This window comes from Sturnira hondurensis, unplaced genomic scaffold (assembly GCF_014824575.4).
Source record: "Sturnira hondurensis isolate 20B ecotype Veracruz unplaced genomic scaffold, ASM1482457v3 Scaffold0022910, whole genome shotgun sequence".
NCBI lineage: Eukaryota > Metazoa > Chordata > Mammalia > Chiroptera > Phyllostomidae > Sturnira > Sturnira hondurensis.
Genome location: NW_028095541.1, coordinates 14,105,553 through 14,132,547, shown reverse-complemented (window position 1 = coordinate 14,132,547; position 26,995 = coordinate 14,105,553). Strand labels below are relative to the sequence as shown.

Below are 26,995 nucleotides of genomic sequence, written 5' to 3'. Positions count from 1 at the left end.
AATTCATTGCAACGCTTGAAAAAGATTTTCCAAAGACTGGCAGTCCCTACCAAAAGAATGGAAAGCAAAATAATAGCGAAATGCAATTGTAGAAATCCAGAGTTCCAAGTTTTATTCTTGACACTCACTGGGTTTCTTTGTTTCTGTTTTTTCAATAAATTTTCAATAAATGCATAGGTGCCAATGCCAGTATCTCAACAAATTATAATACACCTCTTTTAATTTTCTTTTTTCTTATCCTCTTTTCTATTACTTGCCATATAAATGTATTATTATCTACCACTTCCATCATAACATTGAATGAAAGAAGCCAAACTATGAATCACTTTTGCATGGGTAACATTCATGAAGTTTCAGAAAAGCAATACACTTTTGTAAAATTGTGATGTTAATAGATAGCATATACTTCCACATATGAGCAATGAGGATTTGCCTCTCCACACCCCACACTCATATATGTTTTTCTATTTTTTTTAATAAGAAGAGTTAAGTTCTACTTTGCCTGCAAATTTCAGTTCTACCATACGGTATGATTACCCTCAGTCACCATTAGATCCTCAGACTTCATTCACTTTTAACTGAAAGTTTGTACCCTTTTACTAGCCTCTCCCTATTTCCCCATCCGCATGGCAACCAGTACTCAAATTACTCTTAGAGTGACCTTTTTGTCAGTTTTTCCAGGCACAAATCTTTGTTTTGACTATTAATGTGATTTTTCTCTACCAGAATCCCTAAATGCCCTGGAAGACCAAGATTTAGATGCTCTCATGGCAGAGCTGGTAGCAGACATAAGTGAAGCTGAGCAGAGGACAATCCAGGCACAGAAAGAGTCTTCTCAGAGCCAACAGCATTCAGCACCTCTCGACATATCAAATTCCAGTGGCGCAGCCTCACTTGGTTATGGAGCAAACGCCGCTGCAATTAGTGTGAGCCAATGTGAGAGTGATTTGCCGCCTCCACCAGAGGATCCCCTGTTAGACCTTCCTCCACCGCCGCCACCTCCTGAACCTCTCTCTCAGGTATGTGCGTGGGGCCAGAGATGGCAGGACCCTTGACCTCTTTACCCATCATCTTCAGCCTTCTTCAGAGTGAGAGTTATGTTCATAAATTTGTGCTCCAAAAGCGCTGAGGTGCTAAGAAACACGGATACAAAGTATGTTCATTGCAAAGGCAGAGTCCTCCAAAGATAAGACAGAGTGGTGATTGCTGGGAGGAGGAAGGTGTAAGGGGACTAAATGGTAATGGGAAAAATATAATGAAGATTATATATTAAAACAAAAGACTTATAGGTGTATATAAAGAACCTATTAAGGTCCTGGCTGGTGTAGCTCAGTGGATTGAGCACGGGCCTTCGAATTAAAGGATTGCGGTTCTATTCCCACTCAGGGCACATGCCTGGGTGGCAGGTCAGTTCCCAGCATGGAATGCACAGGAGGCAACCATACATTGATATTTCTCTCTCTCTCCGTCTCTTCCCCCTCTAAAGATAAATAAATAAAATCTTTAAAAAAAAAGAGTTCCTTCTTAAAAAAAAAAAAAGAACCTATTAAGGCCACAATCAGGAATCCCTATAGTCTGGCTAAAATCTATATTTATATGCAGCATTTCCTGATAATAGTCAACTTTGGAGGTGAGTGTTTTATTAACATGGTATGAACTATGGAACTGATTTATACATTTCTGAGTCCCTGATGCAAGCCGAGCACATGAAGTACAGAAGGCATTTCTTGCATGTTTCTGAATTGAACTAAATGGAATTTTGCTGAACTGGTCAGCCCTGTTCAATCGGGCGAAGATACATCTATGAATCACTTGTAATGTAGGTGGAGAAGTGCTATGGGGTAGGCAGGTAATCAGGGCTTGATAGTCATACATTAGCACACACTGGGAAAACAACTAGAAAGTTTTATGGTCATTATTTGGGACATTGACTTATAGCATGTCTCTCATAAAAGTAAAAAAGGAACTTTTAAGATTTTTTTTCTTAGAGTGAGCCACTTTATGAATATTTTAGAGTGAGAATTTCACTCCATTTCTGGTGGCCTCCACATTTGTTGAGGTAACAATGGTTGGTATTTCATAAATAACATCCTAGGGACCCTAGAAGTTCCTGCAGTGCCTTTTGAATGAACGAATATTACAATCATATTCATTGCTCTATTGTGTATTTATTCTAGGAAATCATTGAAAAATCAGTGATCCATATAGGGCACAGGCTCTCTGTTTCCATTTTATGTTGCTCTCTTGCAACATACATGTATTCCTAAAAAGGGTTCATAGCTCTAAAAACTTAAGAACCACTGGTGTGAGAAGATATTAGAAGAATTAGAATGTAACCAGAACAGCTCATTTCCTCATCATTATAGATATATGTAGGGGAGCCTTAATAATTCTATTCTCAGAATATTAACTTGCAAAAATCAAAGGGTTTAGGGCTCATAAAATATTTAATTCTCTTTTCTGCCTGCTCATGTGTGGTTGTCACTGTTTTTTGTTGAAGTTTGAGCCTAAGTCTTAACATTGGGGGAAATAAGGACTCCTTTAGAAATCTAATGAAAACTAGGAATCCCAGAAAAGTGCATATTGATCTAAAACCATGCATATAATTTCAACTTGCAAAACCAAAACTCTCTACCTATTAAATGATAACTCCCTGTTCCCTGCTTTCCTGAAGCCCCTGGCAACTAATATTCTACTTTCTGTCTCTATGGATTTAACTACTCTAAGTACCTCATATGAAGAGAGTGCTGGAGATGGTGATGGCTACCCAACAACGTGAATGTATTTAATGCATTGAACTTGTACACTTAAAATGGTGAAAGAAAAAAAAAACATCACCCTGACTGGTGTGGCTCAGTAGATTGAGTGCAAGCCAAAGGGTCACCAGGTGGATTCCCAGTCAGGGCATGTGCCTGGGTTGCGGGCCAGGTCCCTGGTAGGAGGCATACAAGAGGCAACCACGCATTGATGTTTATTTCCCTCTCTTTCTCCTTCCCTTCCCCTCCATCTAAAAATAAATAACATAAAATTTAAAATTTAAAAAACCCACATATAATTTCTGGAAGTTCTCAGACCCCTTGAGATCCTCTGGGATAGATCCCTCAAGTTGGAGCCCAGTTTTGAGTGAGGCAGAGATTTTTTTGGATCAAATATGTGAAGTTCTGTCAGTGTCATCATTTCATCATTTAAGTTGCTATTCATAAATATAAAGGATGATGACGGCCTCCCGTATTTCTGGGCTGGAAGTTTCTGTTATGGTCACTGAATTCTGAAAATCAGTCATGTGAAATTCGGTGCCCTACAATACAGCCTTTGCTAACATAAAGTAACTAAGACACTGGCAATGCCACAGGTACTTACTGCCTGGTATTCTGAATGGACAGTGTTGAACACCCTTCCATTTTATAGGAAGAAGAAGAAGCCCAGGCGAAAGCTGATAAAATTAAGCTGGCATTGGAAAAACTGAAAGAGGCCAAGGTCAAGAAGGTAAATATGAATCACTTTTGCATGGGGAAGTTAAATCAATGACATTTTACTATATTTAATTATTAAAAAATAAAATTTCAGTGATGCTTTCCAAATAATTATAGTATTTTAAATTTAAGGACAAAGATAAATGAAATAAACAGTCCTTCTATGCTATCATTTAGTGCATTTTTAATTGATAAATAAGAGACCTGTGCTAGTGTAAGTGTGGAAGTTTTCAAGTATCTGCACCCAGGACGCCCTCACACCCAGGGAGCCCTCTCTGCTCCAGCTCTGCTGTGAGCTAACAGCAGGTGGCGTCACCTTCGGGGCCTGCCTTAACTGGGTCAGAGCACAGCTTCCATTGGCCTTGCTTCCATCTCCATGATTGCTTCATGCCTTTGGCAAATTCCTGGAGGCAGCCTCCAGCCTCACTGCCTGCCCCGGAAGTCCAAGTCATCTCTTTGTGTAGCACATGTTGATTGGCTAGTACTCTGGTTTCAAAGTTGCATAGGTTTGAGAGACCTGCCCCAACCTCTTTTCCTAATAAGCCTGTAATTTTCTCATGCATTTTTTTTTTGTAGAACATAGGTTTTTCAGGAGTACATATGCTGTACTATAACAGAAATGCCTGTATTTAACTTTAGTAGAAGCATATACCTAATTAAAGTTAGTAATAGTTCATTGATAAATTAAAAGAAAGGTGAAACCGTCTTTGTCTTATTTCAACCTGTGAAGCATATACTATTTCTGGGACTCATTAAGAGTTTTTTGTTTATAGTTGGGTGAATCATTCTTTTTATATAAGGCCTTAGACTTTATGTTCATGGTCCTTTGAATAAAGGTGTTTGGTACCTGTTGACTGATATTCAACAAATATTCTATGAATATCCCTGGATCCAGACTTTCAAGGTTCATCTAGGACTTTCCAGATCAGCCTGGTTCCATTCACTCCAAACATGAACTTCCTTACCGTTATTCTTCCCTGTTCTCTAAATGTGAATAAATTCTGTGATCATGCCTTGGCTGGTGTGGCTGGGTTGTGGGTCCGGTCCCCAGTTGGGGGAGTACAGGAGGAAACAGATCTATGTTTCTCTTCCTCTCTTTCGCCCTCCCTTCCCCTCTCTCTAAAAATAAAATCTTTTTTAAAAATCCCATGATCAATCATTGAAATTCTGTATCTTTGGCTGCCTGGCCCTCCCCCTACCCCCACTTTGTACTTAATCTGTGACACCAGAGTCCCATTCAGCTCTCCTCCTCCTCAGCCTGGGCCCTCAGTGCTGCCTGAGCATTGCCAGTCCAGTCACTCACCTACTAACCTAGGGAACTATTTCTACGTTGTCCTCTCTCAAAGCCTCCAGCAACTCTCTCCTCATTCGCATTCTCTCACCCGATACTGTTGCTGCCCATTGCACTTACTGACTGCCTGCCTGCACCTGAGATACAGAGTCCGTAATCTTTCCTGTTACTTTAAGACCAGCCTTCTCTCGAGTCCCCAGTTCGCGTCCTCTCATCTTGTCCCTCTACTCAAAAGTCTCCAGTGGCATTCATCTCACGTAGGAAAGCCCAAACTCGCAATGGCCTAAAGCCCCCCTCTGATCTGACTGCCCTCTATTTCCACCACTCTCTCCCTCACTCACTCCCTTCTAGCTGTCTGCTCTCACAGCTGCTCCTGAAATATTCTAAGTACACCCTGGCCTAGCCGCCTAGAACGCTGTCCCCCAGGTTCCAGCAGTTCTTCTCTGTCCCTGCTCTAGGCCTGCCCAGTGAGGCCTTTCCTATCTGACATCACGCACTCCCCAAAACTTCCTGCCCTGCCCAACTTCCTTTTCCCCTCAGTGCTTGTCACCTTGCAAGCACTGTCTGCCTCTCTTTATCATATTTACGCCTACCTACATCTCCTCCTTACCCCCATAGGAGCTCCTCCAGAGAGGCTGTGTTTTCCTCACTGATGCATCCCCACCTCCTGGAACAGGTGCTAGGGAAACAAAGAGGTGAGCAAGTCAGGCGAGGTCCCTGCTTGTGCAGAGGTGAATTCTAGTGGAGGAGGTAAATGCTGAAAAGAAAATAAAGCAGGAAGAAGCCCAAGTGAACCTCTAGTTGTTTATAAAATAGAGCTATGTTGGATATATTTTCAGAGGGAAAATGAAAAGAGAAGTTGATTCTTAGAGGGAAAACGTAGAACCACTAACATATTCAGTCTTTTTGCTTCAGCTGGAGGTTAAAACAGGGAGGAGGGAACAGCTGTTTCCTGCTGTGTATGAGAAAGGAGGGACCATGGCCAGAACCTAGTTGAGGTGAATTGTAACAGTAAACACAAATCACAACTTGCCCTGATTCAACAAAGATGTAAAACAGAAAAGTCGCTCTGAACAATGAGACAGGAAAATTTAAAAGCCAGGTGTTATATTTGTGCTGATTTCTGAAGCTCTAAATGTTTGTCTTCAAACAGAAGCCTTTGTGTGGCACAGACCATTAAGAAAATAAATACATACTCATACAATAATGAAGTGANGAAAATGAAAAGAGAAGTTGATTCTTAGAGGGAAAACGTAGAACCACTAACATATTCAGTCTTTTTGCTTCAGCTGGAGGTTAAAACAGGGAGGAGGGAACAGCTGTTTCCTGCTGTGTATGAGAAAGGAGGGACCATGGCCAGAATCTAGTTGAGGTGAATTGTAACAGTAAACACAAATCACAACTTGCCCTGATTCAACAAAGATGTAAAACAGAAAAGTCGCTCTGAACAGTGAGACAGGAAAATTTAAAAGCCAGGTGTTATATTTGTGCTGATTTCTGAAGCTCTAAATGTTTGTCTTAAAACAGAAGCCTTTGTGTGGCACAGACCATTAAGAAAATAAATACATGCTCATACAATAATGAAGTGACTAATAGGTACTCACACATGATCTACACTGTGCCTTTACAGGAGGGAAAACAAGTTATCTGAAATACTTTGCCCGCAGTGTTCTGTAGGTGTTGACATCTTTCTGGACCATGAATTGTAGACACATCTTGGAGGACAAAGTTTAAGAACTGGAAGGTCCATCAGATTCAGGCACTAATTGTGTTTGTTTGTTTGTTTGTTTGTTTTAAAGTTCTGTATCCCAGAACTTGTATCCCAGGAGAACAATTCCATCTGTAAATTTTATTATAGAAGAAAAAATACTGCAAATGATTCTTGCAATATTTGCAAATATTGCGAGGTATTCTTATATTCAATAGCTTGCAAAAGAACAAGAAGACATTATAAAAACTATAAAATCTTTCCTGTAAAGCAGTGATTTTCAACCTTGTGGTACACTTAAACTAATAACTAAAATTCTGCAGCACACCGAAAAATATATTTTTGCCTGTCTGATAGAAAACATGTACAGGTATAATTCTGATTCATTCACACAGGATGGCTATTGCTGTGTTGGCTGTTATCATTTTCTCACTTGACAATCTAAAGGAAAAGCACACCTGACGGAATGGTCAGGTTTTGCATGTTTTAAATGTTCTTGTGGAACACCAGTTGAAAATCGCTGCTGTAATGGATTAGAGAAAGGGAGCTTTTTCATTCTCGAATCGTTTTCCCCTATGTCACATAGTGTGTATGTGACAAGTGCTTAGCTTGTTAAATCACATAACTGCGAGTTAGCATTAGCGTGTTCCGTGTTGATGCAGATACGCATCAACTTGCAAATGTGATGAAGGCTGTGAAAGTAATAAATATGGTTCCTTCTCACGAAAAGTCACCAGCCTTCTCTTGATTTTCTTATTTTCTAAGTTTTGCAATTCTGGACATTCATAACTACATGTGGATTAAATTTTATTTGCAATTTCTGCAAAAAAAACCCTTTCATCTAGGTCAAATTATATGGGTTTTTTTCTCTATATAAAAACAAAAGAAACAACCAACATGTCTTATTCCCTTAAGAATTCCTAAGTAAAAATGAAATGTGGTCAAACATCATTAATTTTGCCATCATGACGAGTTACTCTTCTAAAACCTAATATTGCCAGTGTTTCCTAGGACAAGTTTCCTAGAATTACTTTATAGTAGTTATTTTCGACAGGTGAATGGCAAGAACTTTTAAAACACACAGTACCTGACTGTTTAGTCAGGGTACTGACCTCTTTTTCCTTAGATGGTCAAATAGAAAGATGACACCAGTCAACATTACAGTCACCATCCTGTGTGAATGAATCAAAATTATACCTATTTTTTTGCAGCAAAAAAATATATTTCTTGGTGTGCTGCAAAATTTTAGTAATTAGTTTATGTGTGCCCTGAGATTTTAAAAAAGTTGAAAATTGCTGCTTTATAGCAGTAATTCTCAACAGAGAGTAGCAGATATGCCTTCCACAGAAAATAACCCTGGTAAAGACAGCTGTTTGAGGAATATTTGTTTTTTCATGCAACTCTCGGTCCTCAACTCTCAGGTCAGATGAGTGTATCGTAGACACTGTACCTATCGTTTTATTTTTTTTAATATAACTTTTATTTAATTCTTGTTCAAGTACAGGATTCTGTCTTATATTCCCAACCCTGCCCGCCCCCCACCCCATGCTCCCCGCCNGTTCTGGACACCATTCCAAATCTTCTCTGGGCCCCCCCTTGGCTGCACCCTGTATCAATTATACCTATTTTTTTGCAGCAAAAATATATATTTCTTGGTGTGCTGCAAAATTTTAGTAATTAGTTTATGTGTGCCTTGAGATTTTAAAAAAGTTGAAAATTGCTGCTTTATAGCAGTAATTCTCAACAGAGAGTAGCAGATATGCCTTCCACAGAAAATAACCCTGGTAAAGACAGCGGTTTGAGGAATATTTGTTTTTTCATGCAACTCTCAGTCCTCAACTCTCAGGTCAGATGAGTGTATCGTAGACACTGTACCTATCGTTTTATTTTTTTTAATATAACTTTTATTTAATTCTTGTTCAAGTACAGGATTCTGTCTTATATTCCCAACCCTGCCCGCCCCCCACCCCATGCTCCCCGCCTCCCTCCCCTTTCCACCCCCCACCCTTAGTTATTGTCCATGTGTCTTTTATACTTGTTCATGTGAGTCCATTCCCTTTTCCCCTATGATTCTCTCCCCTCTCCCCTCTGGGCCCTGACAGCCTGTTCCATATTTGAGTGTCATTGGTCGTATTTTGCTTGCTTGTTTGGTTTGTTTAGATCGTTTTAAATACACCAAAAAAACAAACAGGAAGAAAAGCAACTATCCTGCAGTTTTTCCCGTTGGGGGTTGGGAGGGGCGGAGCGTGTTCTCCGGCAAACCTGAATTTGGCCCCAGGAGCGGACACTGCACTTTCACTGCCCCAATTTCTACATTTTGACTCTAGAGAAGACGAGGCACTACAGAAGCTTCAACTTGTGGTCCTTGCTGGAGCCTAACCCAGATTTTATCACCACCCACACCTTTGGTTGCTGTCAGCAACTCTGCATAACAATCCACAGGAACTCTGCCCTCTCTCTGTTAACAGCATCAAGTTCTGAAGATCAGATTGGGTGGAAGTGGGACCTGAGGGGCAGTTTCCCCGCTGCTCCAGATCTAACCCAAAGTTTGGAGTAGGAAAAAATGTTACCCATTGTTTGGCCGCTCTCCTCAGTCCATCTGATCATGTTTTAAACAATGATATGTCTCATTTGTAAATCACATGACCAACTCCAGGCAAACAGAAGAGGCAGAACTTGTCCTTAGCCATTTCATACTTCTCTTTTCAAATTAGAGTAGAAGTTGAAGCAAGAGTATCAGATGGTTCTGGTTAATGGTTTTGTTTCCAGGGTTTCTCTGCTGGTTGCGTGGGCAGTAGTTGCAGGCACCGCAGGCAGGAAGCCGGGCAGTGGCTGTCTGGAAGGAGGTCGGGAGCACCTCCTTCCCCCACTGGCAGCACTCAAAGACAGACCCTGACTTCGCTGGGGCCTAACTAGACTAATTCCCACCTAATTAGGTAGGATCAGTTTAGCAGGCACATGTCCACTGTTGCTTTTGAAGGTTGGATATACACCATCATTATAACCTGCAGCACTCATAAATAACAAACTACTGTAATTAAAAATGCACTACAAACACACATATGTCAAAGAAAACCCAAACCCTAGCTGCATTACTTCATCATCTAATTTTGTTGTAATACATCAGAATCAGGGTCTCCCCTGAGGATCAGAAATTTAAATAACATTATGAGTTGTCTGAGGAAAATCCGAGAAATCCTATGTCTTTATTGGAGATGAGTACATGCTGCTCCCACCAAACCCTCTAGATTTGGAATAACTACCAATCTGACTGTGAACTCAGTGCCAAAAGTCAGTTAGATCACTAATTTTGCCTGCATTCTTCCATAATGGCTTCTTTCTCAGTCTACCTTATTTCACTTAAAGCACCTCAAATCTCAGCTCTGCTCTGCTATGGTACAGCCTGGCTCCCAGCAAGGCTCTGTGGGGACATCTCATCGCTGTGCACTCCCTACCTTCAAAGAATCATAGGCCAACTGAGTCTTTCCTGTGTCTTAGAACTCTTGGGTTCCATGAAAAGGAACCTAACTCCAGCTAAGCAAAAGAGAAGAATTTATTACAAAGATACAGCTGTGGCTTTCAGTCTCAAAGTGCCTTTGGCCTCCAGGATGAACCTGAGTAACAGACAGATGTCAGGAAAACAGGATGTTGGCACCTCTTTGGTTCTGTTTGTCTTCTGCCTCCTTCACCAGAATACAAAGCCTCTGAAGCCTGGGCAAGGGCTTTGTCTATTGTCTGATTCTCTTTTTTGTGAGTTGGTTTCTCCACCTCTGTATTCCTAGCATCTTAAGTGCTCAGAGTGGGAGTTCACATTGAATTCATTGGTGGGACACAGTCTTGCCTCAATGAGCAGAAATAATAGCAACTTAGAAATCTTAAGAAGGTGGCCTTCTTTAGTCACTGAAATTTAGTGATTGCTCTGTGGCTTTGTCCTTAGCTGGTTGTCAAGGTGCACATGAATGATAACAGCACGAAGTCGCTGATGCTGGATGAGCGGCAGTTGGCCCGAGATGTTCTAGACAATCTTTTTGAGAAAACCCACTGTGACTGCAATGTAGACTGGTGTCTTTATGAAAAATACCCAGAACTACAAATTGGTAAGTCCCATCCCCAGCTATTGGCTGTACTCCAAAAACCTGTGGGTATGCTTTATTATGGGCTTTGGTCTATTATTCACAAGAGTTTGATTCAAGGCCTTCAAGACTTCCCATACATCACTTCCCTTCTGTCAGATTCAGTTCTGCCTCTTCATCTCTTTGCGGGGAAGAGACTCAGATCAGAGCAGGTGGCTAGACCTTGGGGAATGCACACATTATTGTTGTCGCTTCTCTAGTGGTTCCTCAGGGAAAGAAAGTGACAGGATGATACTTCTTTCTGCATGCTTAGTAAGCTGAGCAGATGGTGGGAGGGCCTGGGTGTCTGTCAGCTAATGTCTCTTGAGAGTTTGCTTTTTAAAACTATACGTAACTCTGCCCCACATCAGTGTCCATTTCCCCTTTCTCCCTCCCGCCCGCCTAATGTCTGATTCTTTGTCTAGCTCAAGAGACTCTGCCCCTACAAGCAGAGTACTGTTCATAGAAATTGATCCAGAAAAAAGAAAGAAAGAAAAGAAAAAAGCAGGACTTTCGGCCAAGATGGAGGAGTAGGCAGACACACTGTGCCTCCTCATACAAACAAAATTAACGGACACAAAAATTTAGAAACAAAAAAAAAAAACAACCAGAACTGACATAAAATTGAACTGTACGGAAGTCTGACAACCATTCATCCAGACCTGTAAGAGGGGAGGAGTCGGCAGCCGGTGGAGAGGGGTCGCAGCAGAAAAAGTAGTGGTGGGTGGACCCGGGCGTGCAGGTGGCTGCTGGTAGACCTCAGGCTTGGCGTGACAACAAGCAGACCCAGTGAAGCAGACAAGGCAACTGGCTAACTGCAGTTACACATTTGCACGCAGATAAACCAGACAAAAATGGGGAGCGAGACAAACCGCGCAACCCAGGGCCCCAGCGACGGGAAATAAAGGCTGAGTACTGATTGAAAACACTTGTGGGGGTTGAGGCAGAGGGAGAGACTCCCAGCCTCACAGGAGAGTTCATTGGAGAGACCCTAGTGTCCTAGAACATACACAAGCCCAAGAACCGAGGAACCAGCATCAGAAGGTCCCAATTTGCTTGCAGAAAGCAGCAGAAGGGACCAAATCTGAGAGAGAGCAGAGCAAGTGCCATTGTTTCCTCTATGGCCCAGCCCCCACGTACAGCATCACAACCCAGCAACTGGGTTGCTCCACCCTAGTGAACACCTAAGGCTCTGCCTCTCACTATGTAACAGGCTCGACCAGACCAAAAAAAATGGCTCAAACAGAAGAACACATCAAAGCCCCAGAGCCAATACTTTTAAGTGACCAAGAGATAGCCAACCTATCAGATGCACAGTTCAAAGTACTGGTGATCAGGATGCTCACAGAATTGGTTGATTTTGGTCACAAATTAGATGAAAAAATAAAGGCTACTCTAAGGGGAATGAAGGAAAATGCACAAGGAACCCACAGTCATGGGAAGAAAATTGGGACTCAAATCAATGGAGTGGACCAGAAGGAAGAAAGAAACAACCAAACAGAAAAGAAGGAAGAAACAAGAATTTTAAAGAAAAATGAGAAGAGGATTAGGAACCTCCAGAACATCTTTAAACATTCCAATATCTGAATTATAGGGGTACCAGAAGGGGAAGAGGAAGAGAATCAAGTGGAAAAGTTATTTGAACAAATAATAAAGGAGAACTTCCCCAATTTAGCAAAGGCAATAGACTTCCAGGAAGTCCAGGAAGCTCACAGAGTCTCAAACAAGTTAAACCCAAGGAGGAACACACTAAGGCACATCATAATTACATTAGCCAAGATCAAAATGAAGGAGAGAATTCTAGAAGCAGCAAGAGATAAGGGGACAGTCACCTACAAAGTAGTCCCCATCAGACTGTCAGCTGATTTCTCAAAAGAGACCTTACAGGCAAGCAGGGGCTGGAAAGAAGTATTCCAAGTCATGAAAGGCAAGGACCCACATCCAAGATTGCTCTATCCAGCAAAGCTTTCATTTAGAATGGAAGGGCAGATAAAGTGCTTCTCAGATAAGGTCAAGTTAAAGGAGTTCATCATCACCAAGCCCTTGTCATATGAAATGTTAAAGGGACTTATCTAAGAAAAACAAGATAAAAAAAACATGAACAGTAAAAAGACAGCAAACTCACAGTTATTAACAACCACACCTAAAACAAAAGCAAACTAAGCGAACAACTAGAACAGGAACAGAACCACAGAAATGGAGATCACATGGAGGGTTAGCAACAGGGTAGTGGGAGGAGAGAGGGGAAAAAGTACAGAGAATAAGTAGCATAGACAGTAGGTAGGAAATAGACAGGGGGAGGGCAAGAATAGTATGGGAAATGTAGAAGCTAAAGAACTTACTATACATGGACATGAACTAAAGGGAGGGAATGTGGGTGGGAGGGGGTGTGCAGGGTGGAGGGGAATGAAGGGGGGAATGGGACAACTGTAATGGCATAATCAATAAAATATATTTTTTTAAAAAGAAAGGAACAATTGAAGAAATACTGCTACTGCTCATTCTTAATACCACTCACAGAACAATTGTCTCCCAGGAGAGCTTGGTGGAATATAGAATTGCCTGTTTCAGAAGTTTTCAGTGAAAATTTTTTTTGGAGGAAACGGCCTATACTGCAAGAAACTCTTTAAGTTTTCTTCAACTCTGAGTCAAACAGAAACATGAAAGCCTTCCTTTATGTTTAGCTTTGGTTCCAATATTCGTATGTTGTTATTAGAGTTTAAGGAGTGATGTTTTAGAGCGCTTATCACAATTTCATCCATAGTTGTTTAAACCAATAATGGCCTAATTGTCTTCCATACAGATAGGGTGTTTACCTTTCCCTGGAGCTATTTACAGTAAAAAATGCCAATATGAAAAAAATGCCACAGCTGACCATTATCACTGTAGTGTAGGTCCATCTGCCAAGTTTTTTATGGAGAATAAGTTGAAGACCTGACACCAAAGAACAAATATTACGGGAATGTTACAATGTGACATTGTGTAAGAATTAGGAGTTTCTGAAAACCTACATGAAGTAGAAGGCATTGTGCTTAACTCAAAGTGGCTTGTTTTTCTTGTTTCATCAGAAAGGTTTTTTGAAGACCATGAAAATGTTGTTGAGGTCTTATCAGACTGGACCCGAGACACAGAAAACAAAGTGGTATTTTTGAAGAAAGAGGAAAAATATGCTGTATTTAAAAACCCCCAGGTGAGATAACTTGGATGCCGTTAAGCCATATAAAGTATGGAGGATTTTTTAATGTCACCTGTGGACTAGCCACATCGTTCATGAGCTCACAAAATATCACGTGTCTTCCTTTCAAAGAAACACACAATCAGCTCTTAGGCCATATGTAAGCTTAAAGCCCCTTGAAATATCCAGAAAGAAAAGAACCCATTTTGTTTCTTTTGATTCACAACCCAAAGCATATCAATCTCTTGACTAAGCCTTCTTTTAGGTCCATATTTTCTCTTTGGCTCCATTACTCCGGTGTCCCTTGATGCACTCTGAGTCATTAGCGCTTCATATTTTGATGTTCTTTGTTGTTTATATTTGGTACTTATTGATGCTGAGACCACAAAAAGAGCTCCTGGAAAAGGTACAATTTCCTGTGCTTTATTTTACACTCCACATAATAAAAAGCATTGTTCTCCATATTTGAAAACTTCCTCCAAGTTATGTATCCAAGGATGCCACAGAAATGGAGGCCTTCTTACTATGGCCTCCAGCCAACTGTGATACATGAAGGTCAAGTCTTTTTAGGAAAGTCAAAGAATGTCAGACACAGAGAAGGGCCTTGAGGACATCCAGACACCTTTATATTTTATAAGCTAAAAAAACAAGTCTCATTTACTAGAGTCAGAATTAAAGGATTCTCTAGAGCAGCTTCCTCATGAGAAAATGCACTTGTCCTTACACTGTGCTTTTCTCTAGAGCCTTCTCTGGGTTGTATGGTGGCAAACTTACAACAGAGCGATAAACACTTGTTTGTGACAAATGTCGAACCATAAAAGTACAAAGTTTTCAAACCACCTTGAATCCCATGCTTTAAAGCCTAAATTTGTTAGGGAGCCATCTAAGGTAGATGTTCATTTCTTCCTCACATACCGACCAGCCCAGACTGGACGATCTAGCAGGATGGTTCTGCCGTCCTCAACAAGTGGCTCTCATCTGTGGGTCCAAGGCTGCGTTTCCACCCGGCCACTCCCCAGTCCGTAGGAGCGGAGTGCACAACCAGCCTTCTTACTGCAAAGACCTGCAAATGACCCTTGCACTTTGCTCATATGCCATTGACCGGAACTTAGTTGCATGTTGATCTTGAGCTACAAGAAAAGCTGAGAAATGTGGCCTCTATCTGAACAACTACGCGCACCCCTAAAATGGGAAGCTCCCGTCAGAGCTGCCACTTGCCCAGCCCCTCCACACCGAGTCTGTACGGACAGTGCCCGGGAGTTGTGTAATGTGACTATACTACTGTTGAATGAGAAGGGGAAGAGGAGAACAGGTATTAGTGGACAGCTGCACTCTGCTGCAGTGTCTCCTGAATTAATGCACAAAACGTAACTATGCCTGTGAATTTGTACCAGCTAAACACGCCACTCAGTTACCACCCACATCAGATGTAGAGCATTAACGCTGCTCCTGCGGCCTTCCCGCCCCTTCCCAGCCATGAACCCCATTACAAAGGTAATCACCATTCCCACCTCTATCACCTTTTACCCTCTTTTTAAACTTCTATATAAAATGTCATGGTGTCTTTTGTGTTTAGTATTTTGTCTTTTGTGTCTCTTTTTATCCAACTTTCATTTCTGTTGTTGCATGTAGTAGGAATTTATCCTTTTTTCCAGAAGTTTAGTATTACATTGTGTGACTATACCAAAATATGTTTGTTCATTGTATTATTGATGGACATTTGATTTGTTTCCAGTTTGAGGCTTTAACAAATAATGCTGTTGGGAACATTCTTGCAGGTGTCTTTGTTGAATATATGTAGACTTTCTCTTGCATGTAGACGTACACGTACAATTGCCAAATCACAGCTTACATGTACATTTAGCTTTAGGAAATGGTGCCAAGCTGTTTTCCAAAATGATCCTGTGACTTGCCCTCCCACTAGCATTGTATGGAAATTCCTGGTGCTCCAGATGCTGGTTGGCCCTGGTGTTGCCAAGCTTGGTTTGGTTTGGTTTTTATTTTTGGCTGTTTTTTGTGGGTATGTAGTGGTCTTCTGTGGTTTTAAGTTGAACTTTCCTATTGCCAATGAAAACCCTACAGATGCCCTGAGGGGTAACAGGGCTCCAAGAAGGTCTAGACACCTCTTTCCACTTTCTTTCTCTCTTGGACCTTGGCCCTTTGAGTCCTGGTTGCTTCTGTGGCTCTCCAAAGCCTTCAGAGAGATTTTTTCACCCAATTTTTAGCTATTTTTGTGGAGTGTTGGTCTAACTGCAAGCTGCTGCATGATAGGGTCGAGCAGAAATCTTCCTAATGAATTCTTCTGGATGATAGTGTGCTCTTTAAAACCAAGTAAGTAGATTCTCCTAATTTACAATCAAATGTGAAGACCAAAATTGAGGTGGATGCATTTTTGAAGAGACTGACTTTAAGCATCTTTATTTCTTCAATGTTTGGTTACATAATCTGTCTTCTGACGAGTACTCTGCATGGACGGTACTTCAGCACGCTGACCTCAAGGTGAGAGAGGTAGACTGTGGACATTGTCCAGGTTGTGTTAGCATGGGAAACTCCGGAAACTCTCTCCTATCTACCCTACCTCCATCTTCTGAAGATAAAAATGTCCTACAGTTTTCTTCTGAATCCTGAAGTTCATTAGTTGTATAGATATGTTGTCTGTAAAGTCATTCACATGCTATTTCCCATAAGGTACTGCAAGATTTTGTCATTAACACATTGGCTTTTCCTCTTCACTCATCCTACATTAGGGCAAGATTGCTTTACAATCAGTACCTGCCAACAGGCAGAGTCTAAGGTTGGCCCTCAGCCCCACTCTGTAGGCCTCTGTGCAGTGGATATGTTTTTTTTCTGTAAGGTTGGGGCTTTGTTTTTGCAGAAAAATGATTTACAGACATAGAGATGATGAGTGAGCAATATCTGCAGGAGGCTATCATAGATGGAACATTCTGAAGCCACCAATAGTACTCAGAGGTACTGTTCATTGGATTTCCTGCAATCTGCCAAATTATTACTCTACTCTCTTTATAAAAGTACATGCAAAGGCATGGCCCAGGCCACTGTTCTTGCAGAACCCTGTGCTGTCCACCAGTCACCTTGCTTTACATGGCAAATAACATCCTCTGTGCCCTTAAGGGAACAAGGGTGCATATTCTCATAGGTCTGCACACATAGGTCCCTCAAGTGCTTGAGAGCCCCAATTCTAACTTTGTCCTTGACATCTGCACTCACGATGCCAAGGTCAGTGTTCTTGGCCTACCTGTAGCCAGTTTGCTTTATAAAAAATGGATTCGCATTCACAGCTTGACTGAGAAAGTATTTATCAGGCCCAGAATTCCTCTGGAAAATTACTAAATTATACAAAACTAGGTAAAATTTCATGTTTAAAACTGCAATACAAGATCTTTAATATTTAATAGAAGACTTTAACAAATTACCTCAAGCATAGGTCTGATGAGGAGACAGTAAAATCAATGCAAAGAGGCTTTGGGCTCTATGCTCAGAAACAGGCCAGTTCAGATTTGTGGACGTCAGAGGTGAGTGGAGGCAGGCACACACATGAGGCACCATTTCCACGATGAGTGGAAAAGTCACATTGCTCACCCGGGTTTCAGGTGTCACCCACCAACTGCAGGGCCTCAGCCTGCTTTCTGACCACGCCGAATTCAGCGTCTCTGTCTGGACGGTGGTGTCACTGCCGTACTTCCCACCATGCAGGGTCAAACCCAGCATGTAAACTGCTTGCTACACTGTGGAGTTATGAATAGGAGTAAAGTGCTTTGCTCCCTTCTGAAATCCAGTTCTCTATAATAAATTCATGGGAAGAAACCAGTTCTGCAAATTCGTGGACCCCAAGATGCTGCTCACTTTTCTCTTCCCACATAGAGACTTCAGATGGTGGCTGCTTCTATGAACAAACCTCAAACTTCTGTGCTGATATCCCCCAGAAGTTTGAAAAACTATGGACTACCTCACACATTTGTATGTTGACATACACAATTCTTCAACACAATTTTTAATTGAGAAAAAATAATTTCTTTATATAAAAATTCATGGGTACCTAAATACAATAGGTTTTTTAATGAAACTATGTGTATATAGTTGTATTCATAAAGATAAGTACACTAATCAAAAGCTATACAACGTTAGCAACATATCCAAATGCAAACAAAGATACTCCTCTGGACTCCACATTTCATCGAGCATCAAAAACCACCAGTCCTGCCCTGGCCAGTGTGGCTCAGTTGGTTGGAGCATCATCCCACAACCAAAGGGTTGAGAGTTCAATTTCCAGTTGGAGCACATGCCTGGGTTGCGAGTTCGGTCCACAGTTGGGCTGGTAGAATCCCGGGTTGGGGTGCACGACCCCAAGTCCAGACACAGTCCAGGCATCCAGTGGGTGCTTCTCTCTCACATCGATCTCACTCTCTTTCCCCTTGTCTCTCTCTAAAAAGCAATGAAAAAATGTCCTCCAGTGAGGATTTTTTTTAAAGCACCAATCTTATAGTTCTTTTCTTATACATTATTCTTTATCCATATTCTCTGCATCTGATGGATCCCTGGATCTTATTTCACTTTCTGTGTGATATTCTCTACAGATAAATGTCATTGGCTGCTGCTTTGGGGGTTGGACATCCCTTTGGGTATACAGTGTTAGTCCATCAAACCAAGAAACTCCTCACTCTGCACTTCCAAACAACACAAGTTTAGATAAATGCAAATAAGGCAATGTGCAGCATTGTGCAGCTTATTATAAATTTTGACATTTTAAAAAGCTATCCAATGAAAACTAGCCACAGTCCATGGCACTTTGATTCCCACCAGTATCCATTTAAAAAGTACATAAATAAGGGTTTTTAAAATAAGTTTTATATTTTAGAGCTGTTTTAGGTTCACAGCAAGAGGGAGTGGCTGGCTGAGGGTCAGAACAGGGACCCTCTAAAGCGTGGGATTAAAACAGGGGCCCCTCTTACCCAGGCAGCGCGGCCCCAGTTGGGTGAAGTGTGTTGGGGCAGTGGACTCTCACTATCCCGATAAAAAGCGATGTTATTGAAGAATCAGCTTCATTTCTCAATCTGGTTGTCATCAGGAAAGTTCTTCCCAGTCGACAGTAGTCACAGGTGGTCCATTCCTCCTAAGCAAGAGGTAGGTGTTCAAATGGAAGTCCCCTGTGACCTAAAGGATTTTGCTTTCCTAGTTGTGCTGCATGTAGTCCTACTATGCAAAGACCAGTGAGGTTGCCTGAAACCAAAAGAGTTCTAAAGACTGTGCGTGGAGCAGGAAAGGGACTCATTGTTCACATTAGTCATTCTTCTTGCTAGAAGCCAGAAGAATCTGTTTTTGAGAGAGGGTATTGGTTAAGTTGACCAATACAAGGTCGCTTGCTTACTGTATCACTTTTTATTTCTTTTAATAACATCTTTTATTTTCTGGCTTCAAAAGTAATATTAATTTATTGTTTTCAAAAAGTTGGAAAATGAGATAGGAAATTTGCATTATCCATAATCCCACACTCTGACAATAATTACTACTGATATTTTTGGCAATTTCCATTCCTTCGCTGGGTCCGTTTCTTAACTGAAATCCAGTGGTGGTTGTGGTTTTCCATTGGCTACTTAAGTGAGGAGCCAAGAGAGAAACGAGAAACGCAGCTTCATTCTTCCCCTCAGGCCTAGGAGGGTGCCAACCTTTGTGTGAGAACCTTACCTCATGGTGTCTTTCCTCCATTCCTTTCCAACCTCCCTCTCTCACCAGAGTTCATCTTTACCTCCCAGGACCAGGCCCAGCTGGAGGAAAAGTCACATCTATGGTCCCTGGGATGGGCTACTGTTTTAAAGGAAAGTCTGCCCTTGGCTTTGGTAGATAGGTCCTTTTACCAGCTAGAGTGGGTGTGTGGATTAGACTGTTTGTTCCATAAAATAACCTTGGGGTCCCAGTGGCTTATAGCAGCAGACATTTCCTCTCTCCTGTGTCTGCAGGTCAACTGTCCTTGGCTCCAGATTGAGTCAGATTCAGGTAGCTCCACATGCCCCTTATTGTCCTCAGCCCAGCAGCCACTTGTGACACAGTCTTCTCAGAGTGAATGGCAAGCGGCCAGGAGATTGAGTGGAAACATGCCACTGCCCCTCAAATTCTTGCTCACAGTTGATGCACTGTGTGCACTGTCCCTCCAACCACTACCCCCATGCTGCTGGCCAAAGCAGGCCACACAACCAAACCCAGTGTGAGTGGGACAAGGAAATAAGCACTTCCCATTCTAGGGGGAAGACTGCATAGTCACCTGAACACAGGCAGCAGGTGCGTACTATCTCAGGGAGGAAGAGAAGAATCAGGTGTGGTGGTCTGGTCTTCTTCGAGTGTGCTATGTGAACCCCCAGCTCTAGCCAGGCCAGCTGTTCACTGGTGGTCCAAAGATACCCAATACTGAACCACTTCTGGGCCTTCATACATGCTTTTCTTCCTGCCTTAAATGCTCTCCTTATTCCCTTTTTCCTATCTGAATGTTGAGCATCTTTCAAGATCTAGTTCAGATTTCGACCTCCCCTGTGAAGTCTTTCTTGATCCTCTTGGCCCACAGTGATTTCTTCCTCTCTGAAAACCTACAGAACTTGGCTCATTTTGAATTTATGGAGTACCTCCTATAGCTCCCCCGTCTATAAATACATACAGGGGTGGGGGTAAAAGTAGGTTAATAATAATAAATAATGCAATAAATAAATAAATAAATAAATAAAAACACAGGAATAAGCTGTTTTGCATACTCACAACTGCAGACCTACTTTCCCCCCACCCAGTATATAGTCATCTGTCCATCTATCTACTGTCTATTTACATGTTTGTCTTCTCAGTATGATAGAAAGCTTCTTAAGAACAGAGATGTTTTACATATAAAGGATACTCGCAAATATTTGTTCTTGGACTGGTAACTATTGGCTTGTTTTACTCTTTATTCCAAGAAGGCGGTATTTAAATAAGTAATGTATTTGCTGTTTTTTCCTACCCAGCTGTCCCAAATCTTGCATTTTCAGAAGCTATAAGAAAAGGGATCAAGCTGTGACTGAAAGTCTCATTTCCCATTTTAAGATTCTCTTATTACTCAACTCAGATTGCCCACAGTTTCTTTTGCCACAGATACATTAACTTCTGAGTTCTGCTGCTCACTACCGAGCAGCTCCCAGTGAGCTGGCCGTCCACATGACAGGCCAGAGTTCTGGCCCCAGGACAATCGGTCCCTTCAGCTCAGATTTACTTTGTGTTCCTGCATTTTCGTTGGAACGAACACACAATGCAGCACCGTCACTCCCAAGGGGAAAGCAGTTATTCAGAAGCTCGGAAGCAGAGGGGTCTCAGAGAAAGGCCCGGCTGCAGATCCTGACTCATAAAATGGGGCCCTTCACAGCGGAGAAGGACCCTCACCGGTCCCTAAGGAGAGTGACACATACTCTCCTTTTCCCAGATGAGGATGAAAAGCACATGCTGTGGAATCTTCCTGGTGTCCTCTTTTCATCTTTCCACTCATCGTGATTCATGTTTCCAGACTCCCCAGTAAGCTGTGCTTGCCAGAGGCCCCCTCTGCATTCTCTCTTAGGACTAGGTCATCTCATTTTTCTTATTGTTCCAAAAATACACATAGCATAGCATTTACCATTGTAACCATTTTTAAGTGTGCTCAGTGGCATTAAGTACATCCACACTGCAGTGCTGGGTTCTCTCCTGTGGGATTTAGGGCTGAGGAGAATTATGAAAAACTCAAAGCTCTGGCACTGACTGGCCTTGGGTAAACTGCTTAATCCTTCTGTGTCCTGATCTATGCAATAGCAATTATACCTATGTTGTGGGGTTCTCGAATGGATGAAATGAAAGTGTACCTGTAAGGCCTTAGAGCAGAGTTCTGGCGGGCATAACATGTTATCTATTATGGCTAGTCAGAGTCTTCAAGCCAAATACGCAAAATTAAAATAGTTTCTGAGCCGTGGCCAGTATGGCTCAGTTGGTTGGAGGGTCATCCCATAACCGAAAGGTTGCAGGTTTGATTACCAGTCAGGGCCCATGCCTAGGTTGTGAGTTTAATCCCAGATCTGGGTGCATCCAGTCCCCAGTCTGGACACTTATGGGAGGCAACCAATCAATGCTTCTTTCTCACATCGATGTTTTGCTCACTCCCTTCCTCTCTCCTTCCCCCTCTCTCTAAAAGCAATGAAAAAATGTGGATGAAAACAAAGGAGAAAAAAGTATCTGAAGCCTATATGAAAACACCCTGTATTAATTCACAATATACTATCCTTCGAAATAACAAGTAAAATGTGTCTTAAACATTTTACGTGTTTAATGTGTCTTAAACACACATTAAAGAATAATTCAATAAGAATTATCAAAGGAATTGTACTTGACTTTTTCCCTCTGCTTAAGTTAACAAGTCACCATTTTTATATATTCTATTTTTAGGAGATAACTTAATTCTGCAAATTTTGTTTGCCTGCAGTTTGCTTCCTAACTCTCTATCCAGTATACACGTTCTCAAACTTCAATATGAATAACAATCATCCAGAAAGAATACTGGAATGCAGAGGTCCAGGCCCTGACCCAGAGACTTCAGTTCAGTGTGTTGGGAGCTCAGGACCATGAGCTTTATGGAGCATCGGTGTTGTCTAGGGATCCCACACAGAAAAACCCTCTGATGGTGCAAATAAACATTTATGTCGCTATTCAGGAGGGTCCTTAATTTCTTCACTCTTCTCCACAGATGTGTGTTTTAGTTTTCTCACATTTTTTCATGCATTATTTTACAAAGCCCTACATTTTCACTTAAAAATTCTCAACTATGACATAATAACCACTCTGAAAATTGATACTGCAACTGTAAAAGTGATGTGAAATTTAACCCTTGGATGCTCACAATTTTTTAAAAACATTTGCATGTGACATTTAGTTTCAGCCACCTCACTGATATTCAGAATTAAGAAAATACAATACATAGATTTATACAAACTCTGCCTAGGGAGCACACGCCCGTCTTTGAGTGCCTGTAACCTTGGCCTTTCCTGCCTGGGTAGGCCGGGTCCCTCTCGGGAAATGCCCTTGCTACTCCTGTCTGTCCTTAAAAGTTGCCAAGCCTCACACTCTGTGTTGTGATTGACCCACAGTTTGTTAAAATTAAAATTATTTGCCAACATTTATAAAAATCCAGACTTCAAGCTTCTCTTGTTAAGCAGAACCTCTAGTCTATAAGCCGTGGACTCCTATGTGGCTTCTCCAACCAGAGTGGGTCCCCTCCTGGCTGTGGGACACAGGCTCCAGCTTTACCACAACCCCCAGCTCTTCCAAGTGCCTCCAGGCTTCTAGCATTTGCCTCGTGTTCTAGGCCATGGAATTTAATAGTCAAATGATGCTCTGTCCTCTTTGCTAGTGTTTTTGGTCTGATGTTTGTTTCCTCGTTGATTGTGCACTATGGGAGGAAGGAATGGTGTTACTTCTGCCTGGTTGTGCAGTAGGCAGCACTCAGGACGCCCTGGTTAGGCACTTGGTTGACAGATAGCACACGTGGTGGTTCCCAGCTGTTTCTACAGGTACATCTTCTCTCTCCAGCAAGATGGTGACTTCCCAGCAGGCCGGCATGGTGATGAAGACTAACTGATCGATCTTTTAATATTTTACTTAGAATTTTTACTTGGATAACAAAGGAAAAAAAGAAAGCAGGGACACAAATGAGAAAATGAATGCTAAGAACAAGGAATGCTTACTTGAGGTAAGTTTAACTTTGCAGAATAGAAGAAAAGAGAAAGATGTTAACTATTTTTAAATTGCATCTCAGAACAATGGGTGTTTCTGAGACACACTGAAATTTTAACTTGGGTTTTAAAATCACATTATTACTAAAGTATAGCTATTTAGATAATTAAATTGGATTTTTGAGTCAGCAGTTTAAAGGTATGGCTGTAGACAATATATTTTACTCTTCATGGAGTTGGATTCATAATTCTTGACTAAAAGATTTATGAATCTACATAAAATTCATCTCCTAACATTCATTACAATTCATTACTGAAGTGTCCCACGCAAATCAGATGTAAGGATTTCCAGATCTGCTCTGCAGTGAAGTCTAAGGCGCTGTCCCAGCAGCCAGGTGTGGTAGGAAGTGGAGACCTGATACAAGGCTGGCTGTGCCTGTGACATCCCTGTGTTATTGTCCAAGAAGCATGGTTTCTGGAATCTTACAGAGATCCAGGGGGTGGTAGAAGCTGAGTGTGTCAGTCACTGTACAGATGTCTGTGGTTATCACCGCAGGGTTGTCTTCCAGAAGTTCACTGAGTGGTTGATTTTTTGAAGCTCCTAATGAGTTTTCACGCAGCAGCTGCGCTACCAGTGCAGGCCCTGTTCAGTACGTAACACAGAAGGCTGCCAGACCTCACTCGCCACTGGGCAGGCACAATGGAGCCCCAGACAGGTTTTCTTTGCCCTTCACAACCCTTTTCCAAGTCAATAGATTTGGGGTTTCCCTTGATAAAACAGAAGACCTATGGTGCCTGGGCCCACATTCCCACTCAAAGTCAATTCGCAGACGCTGAAGGGTGCCAGCCCCCACTCACCAGGGTCCTTCCCAGGTTCCCGCACATGTTTCTACTCCCTCCGGGCCCTCCCAACTCTGTACCAATGGTCAGGCACCAGGGCCTTGCTGCCACGCCCAAGGTCCTGAAAACACGTTACAAATTCTGCATCCTGGGACCGGGATCACAGTGGACATTTCCCAGGGAGACCCAACAGTGGAAATGGGGACATTCTGCTTTTGCCCAACAGACTCCAGGTTGAGCTGAGGAAGATAAGCCACCAGGTGTCCCCAGCAGCAAGGAGATTCAGGTTCTGAGCCCGAGTAGCAAGCAGTGAGGAGACTGACAGGCGTGGGAGGGCTGTGGGCGTTCCCACACAGCCACTGTCTGCAGTACTTGCGCATGGGCTGCTGAAAGGCAGGGACTGATCATGCCCTTCATTCACACAGTTGCCCCAAGAGCTTTTGTCATAGGGCTGCACCAGTGTTTTAAACGTGTGTCGTGCTACAGAAAACCAGCACTATCCAGCTTCCTAATGTGGCCAGAAAGTCTGATTAAATTTAAGAGATATTGACAAGACATGTAATACTAGCTAAATCTGGAGAAAACTGGGGGAAATGTTACTAACAACAAAAATGTATCCCAGCTCCACTACATATAAATGAACTCGAAAGATGCAAAAGTAAAAGTTATTCTACCTTTATGAGACTGAATGAAAGCAGGTTGAGAGCTATAAAATAGAAAGCAAAAAAAGTTTTGAGTATTTGAACTGGAAGAAGGAATGATATGGAATTTTACTACATTGCCTTTTAAAAGAAATTTACTAAGAATTATAAATCTGTCCTGACTGGTGTGGCTTTGTGGATTAGGTGTCGTCCTGCAAACCAAAAGATTGCCAGTTCAATCCCAGTCAGGCCACATGCCCGGGCTGCAGGCCAGGTCCCCAGTTGGGGGTGTGTGAGAGGCAACTGATCGATGTTTCTTTCCCTCTCTTTCCCCCTCTCTCCGAATATGAATAAATATAATGTTTAAAATTTTTTTTTAAGATTTATAAATTTATGCAAGTTTTGACATTTGAAAATCTACATTTCTGTACTATCTATTCAGATACCACAATGTTAATGATTGCCTCCTTTGATAAGAAAGCCATCCCATGAAAAAGTTACTAACTTATACATATTTTACTACAGAATTATATATTTCTATTCCTTAGCAATGAAACAGTAATCTTTTTGCTTACAGGAAAAGTAATAATTTTTTTACATACCAACTTATAACAGCAATAGCCTTTAATACTTATTCTAACAATACACCAAAACCGTACTCACACACTCCCTCATGCAGGTGGGGCTATGATTACTCCATTTTTGCAGGTAAGGAAACATGTCGGGAGCCCTGCCTCACGTGGTCAGGAAGCCTTGAAGTCTACCTCAGGAGCCAGGACTCCGAGGCACCAAGGATTCCCCCTTTCTTTAGACAAACAGCATGCAACCAAAAACTTATGCTTTCAGACTGTAGGCAAAAATGAGTTTTTAGCTTAAAGTCTAGTTTGCCAGTTTGTTTAAAGGTGAGCAAAATGTGTTTTATCTTTCATGTGTTTATATAATCAAAATCTCAATTTCAGGAAAGTTTCTGCGGAACATCCGTCATTGTTCCAGAGCTTGAAGGAGCCCTTTATTTGAAAGAGGATGGAAAGAAATCCTGGAAAAGACGCTATTTTCTCTTACGAGCTTCTGGAATTTATTACGTACCTAAAGGGAAGACTAAGGTCAGAAAGAAAAAATACTAGCAAAAAAAGCTTTCATGAAAGTGAAACTAAAGAAGTCCTCAGGTGGCAATTTAAGTAGTCTTTTTTGTTGTGAGAATGATGTTGTTACAATTTGATACAAATACATTCTCTGTTAGGACAGAATTCCAGAAATCCTTTTGTAATTTTTCCCATAGCTCTCTCTCTTGACGTTGAAGAATTTTATCTATTTTTATGTCAAGTTTCAAAAGTCATGGCCAAAGCATTTTTCTAGAGATCAATTTGCTACTTTATGTTTCTATTCCTAAGGACTTTTTCTCCTGTATTTATGCTCTTGTTCAGTAGTCATTATAGCAAAACTTCCTTAATTGGAATCATAGAGGTAGGAGAAGGCTTGATAGACCTTCATTGAGATCTTAGACCATGTCCTTTGAACAGGTAAGCCCTTCTCTAAGGTTACTATCTGCACTTTCCCGTCTAATTTAGCAGAGGACTTTAGACATCATTTAACTTGTACACGGTAGTTTAGGGTTAGCGCCTCAAATCTGTAAGCAAACAATAAGTTCTTGGAAAAAACTTTAACTCTCATTCTGACCATTAGCTTTTTCAAAGACCTTTCTTTGAGGCTCAGGGCATTTCTATCTTTTGTTTACCTTTTCAAAACTTTAGAATCTCACGTATATCTGGGGTAAGCCGAGACATGTTGCCTTCACTGCCCACCAAATGGGGTATTTACAGATTGCAGCCTTCTCCTAACAGGCTCGACCCATGCTGACGAAGCCATGCTGAACATCCAGGTCTGCTTCCAGAATCTGTTCGAAGACTCTGCTATGTCTGTGGGAACACAGGGGAGGCCTTCTGGGTGATGCTCCGCCCAGGGCAGCTACTGCTGCTCAGTCTCAACCTTGGAGCTGATACTGTTCCACCTATGGCATCTCCAGTCCAGCC

The 26,995-nt window shown here is 41.8% G+C and overlaps 1 protein-coding gene across 1 annotated transcript in view; it reads left to right on the top strand.

Annotated features, from left to right (window-relative positions):
• The window catches only part of APBB1IP (amyloid beta precursor protein binding family B member 1 interacting protein), a 99,665-nt gene that overhangs the window by 49,464 nt on the left and 23,206 nt on the right, over positions 1-26,995 (top strand). The window contains exons 4-9 of the mRNA XM_037037221.1: positions 727-1,019; positions 3,409-3,486; positions 10,410-10,569; positions 13,653-13,774; positions 23,415-23,501; positions 25,925-26,068. Of these exons, the coding sequence (XP_036893116.1) occupies positions 727-1,019; positions 3,409-3,486; positions 10,410-10,569; positions 13,653-13,774; positions 23,415-23,501; positions 25,925-26,068 (884 nt within the window). The remainder of the gene's footprint in view (positions 1-726; positions 1,020-3,408; positions 3,487-10,409; positions 10,570-13,652; positions 13,775-23,414; positions 23,502-25,924; positions 26,069-26,995) is intronic.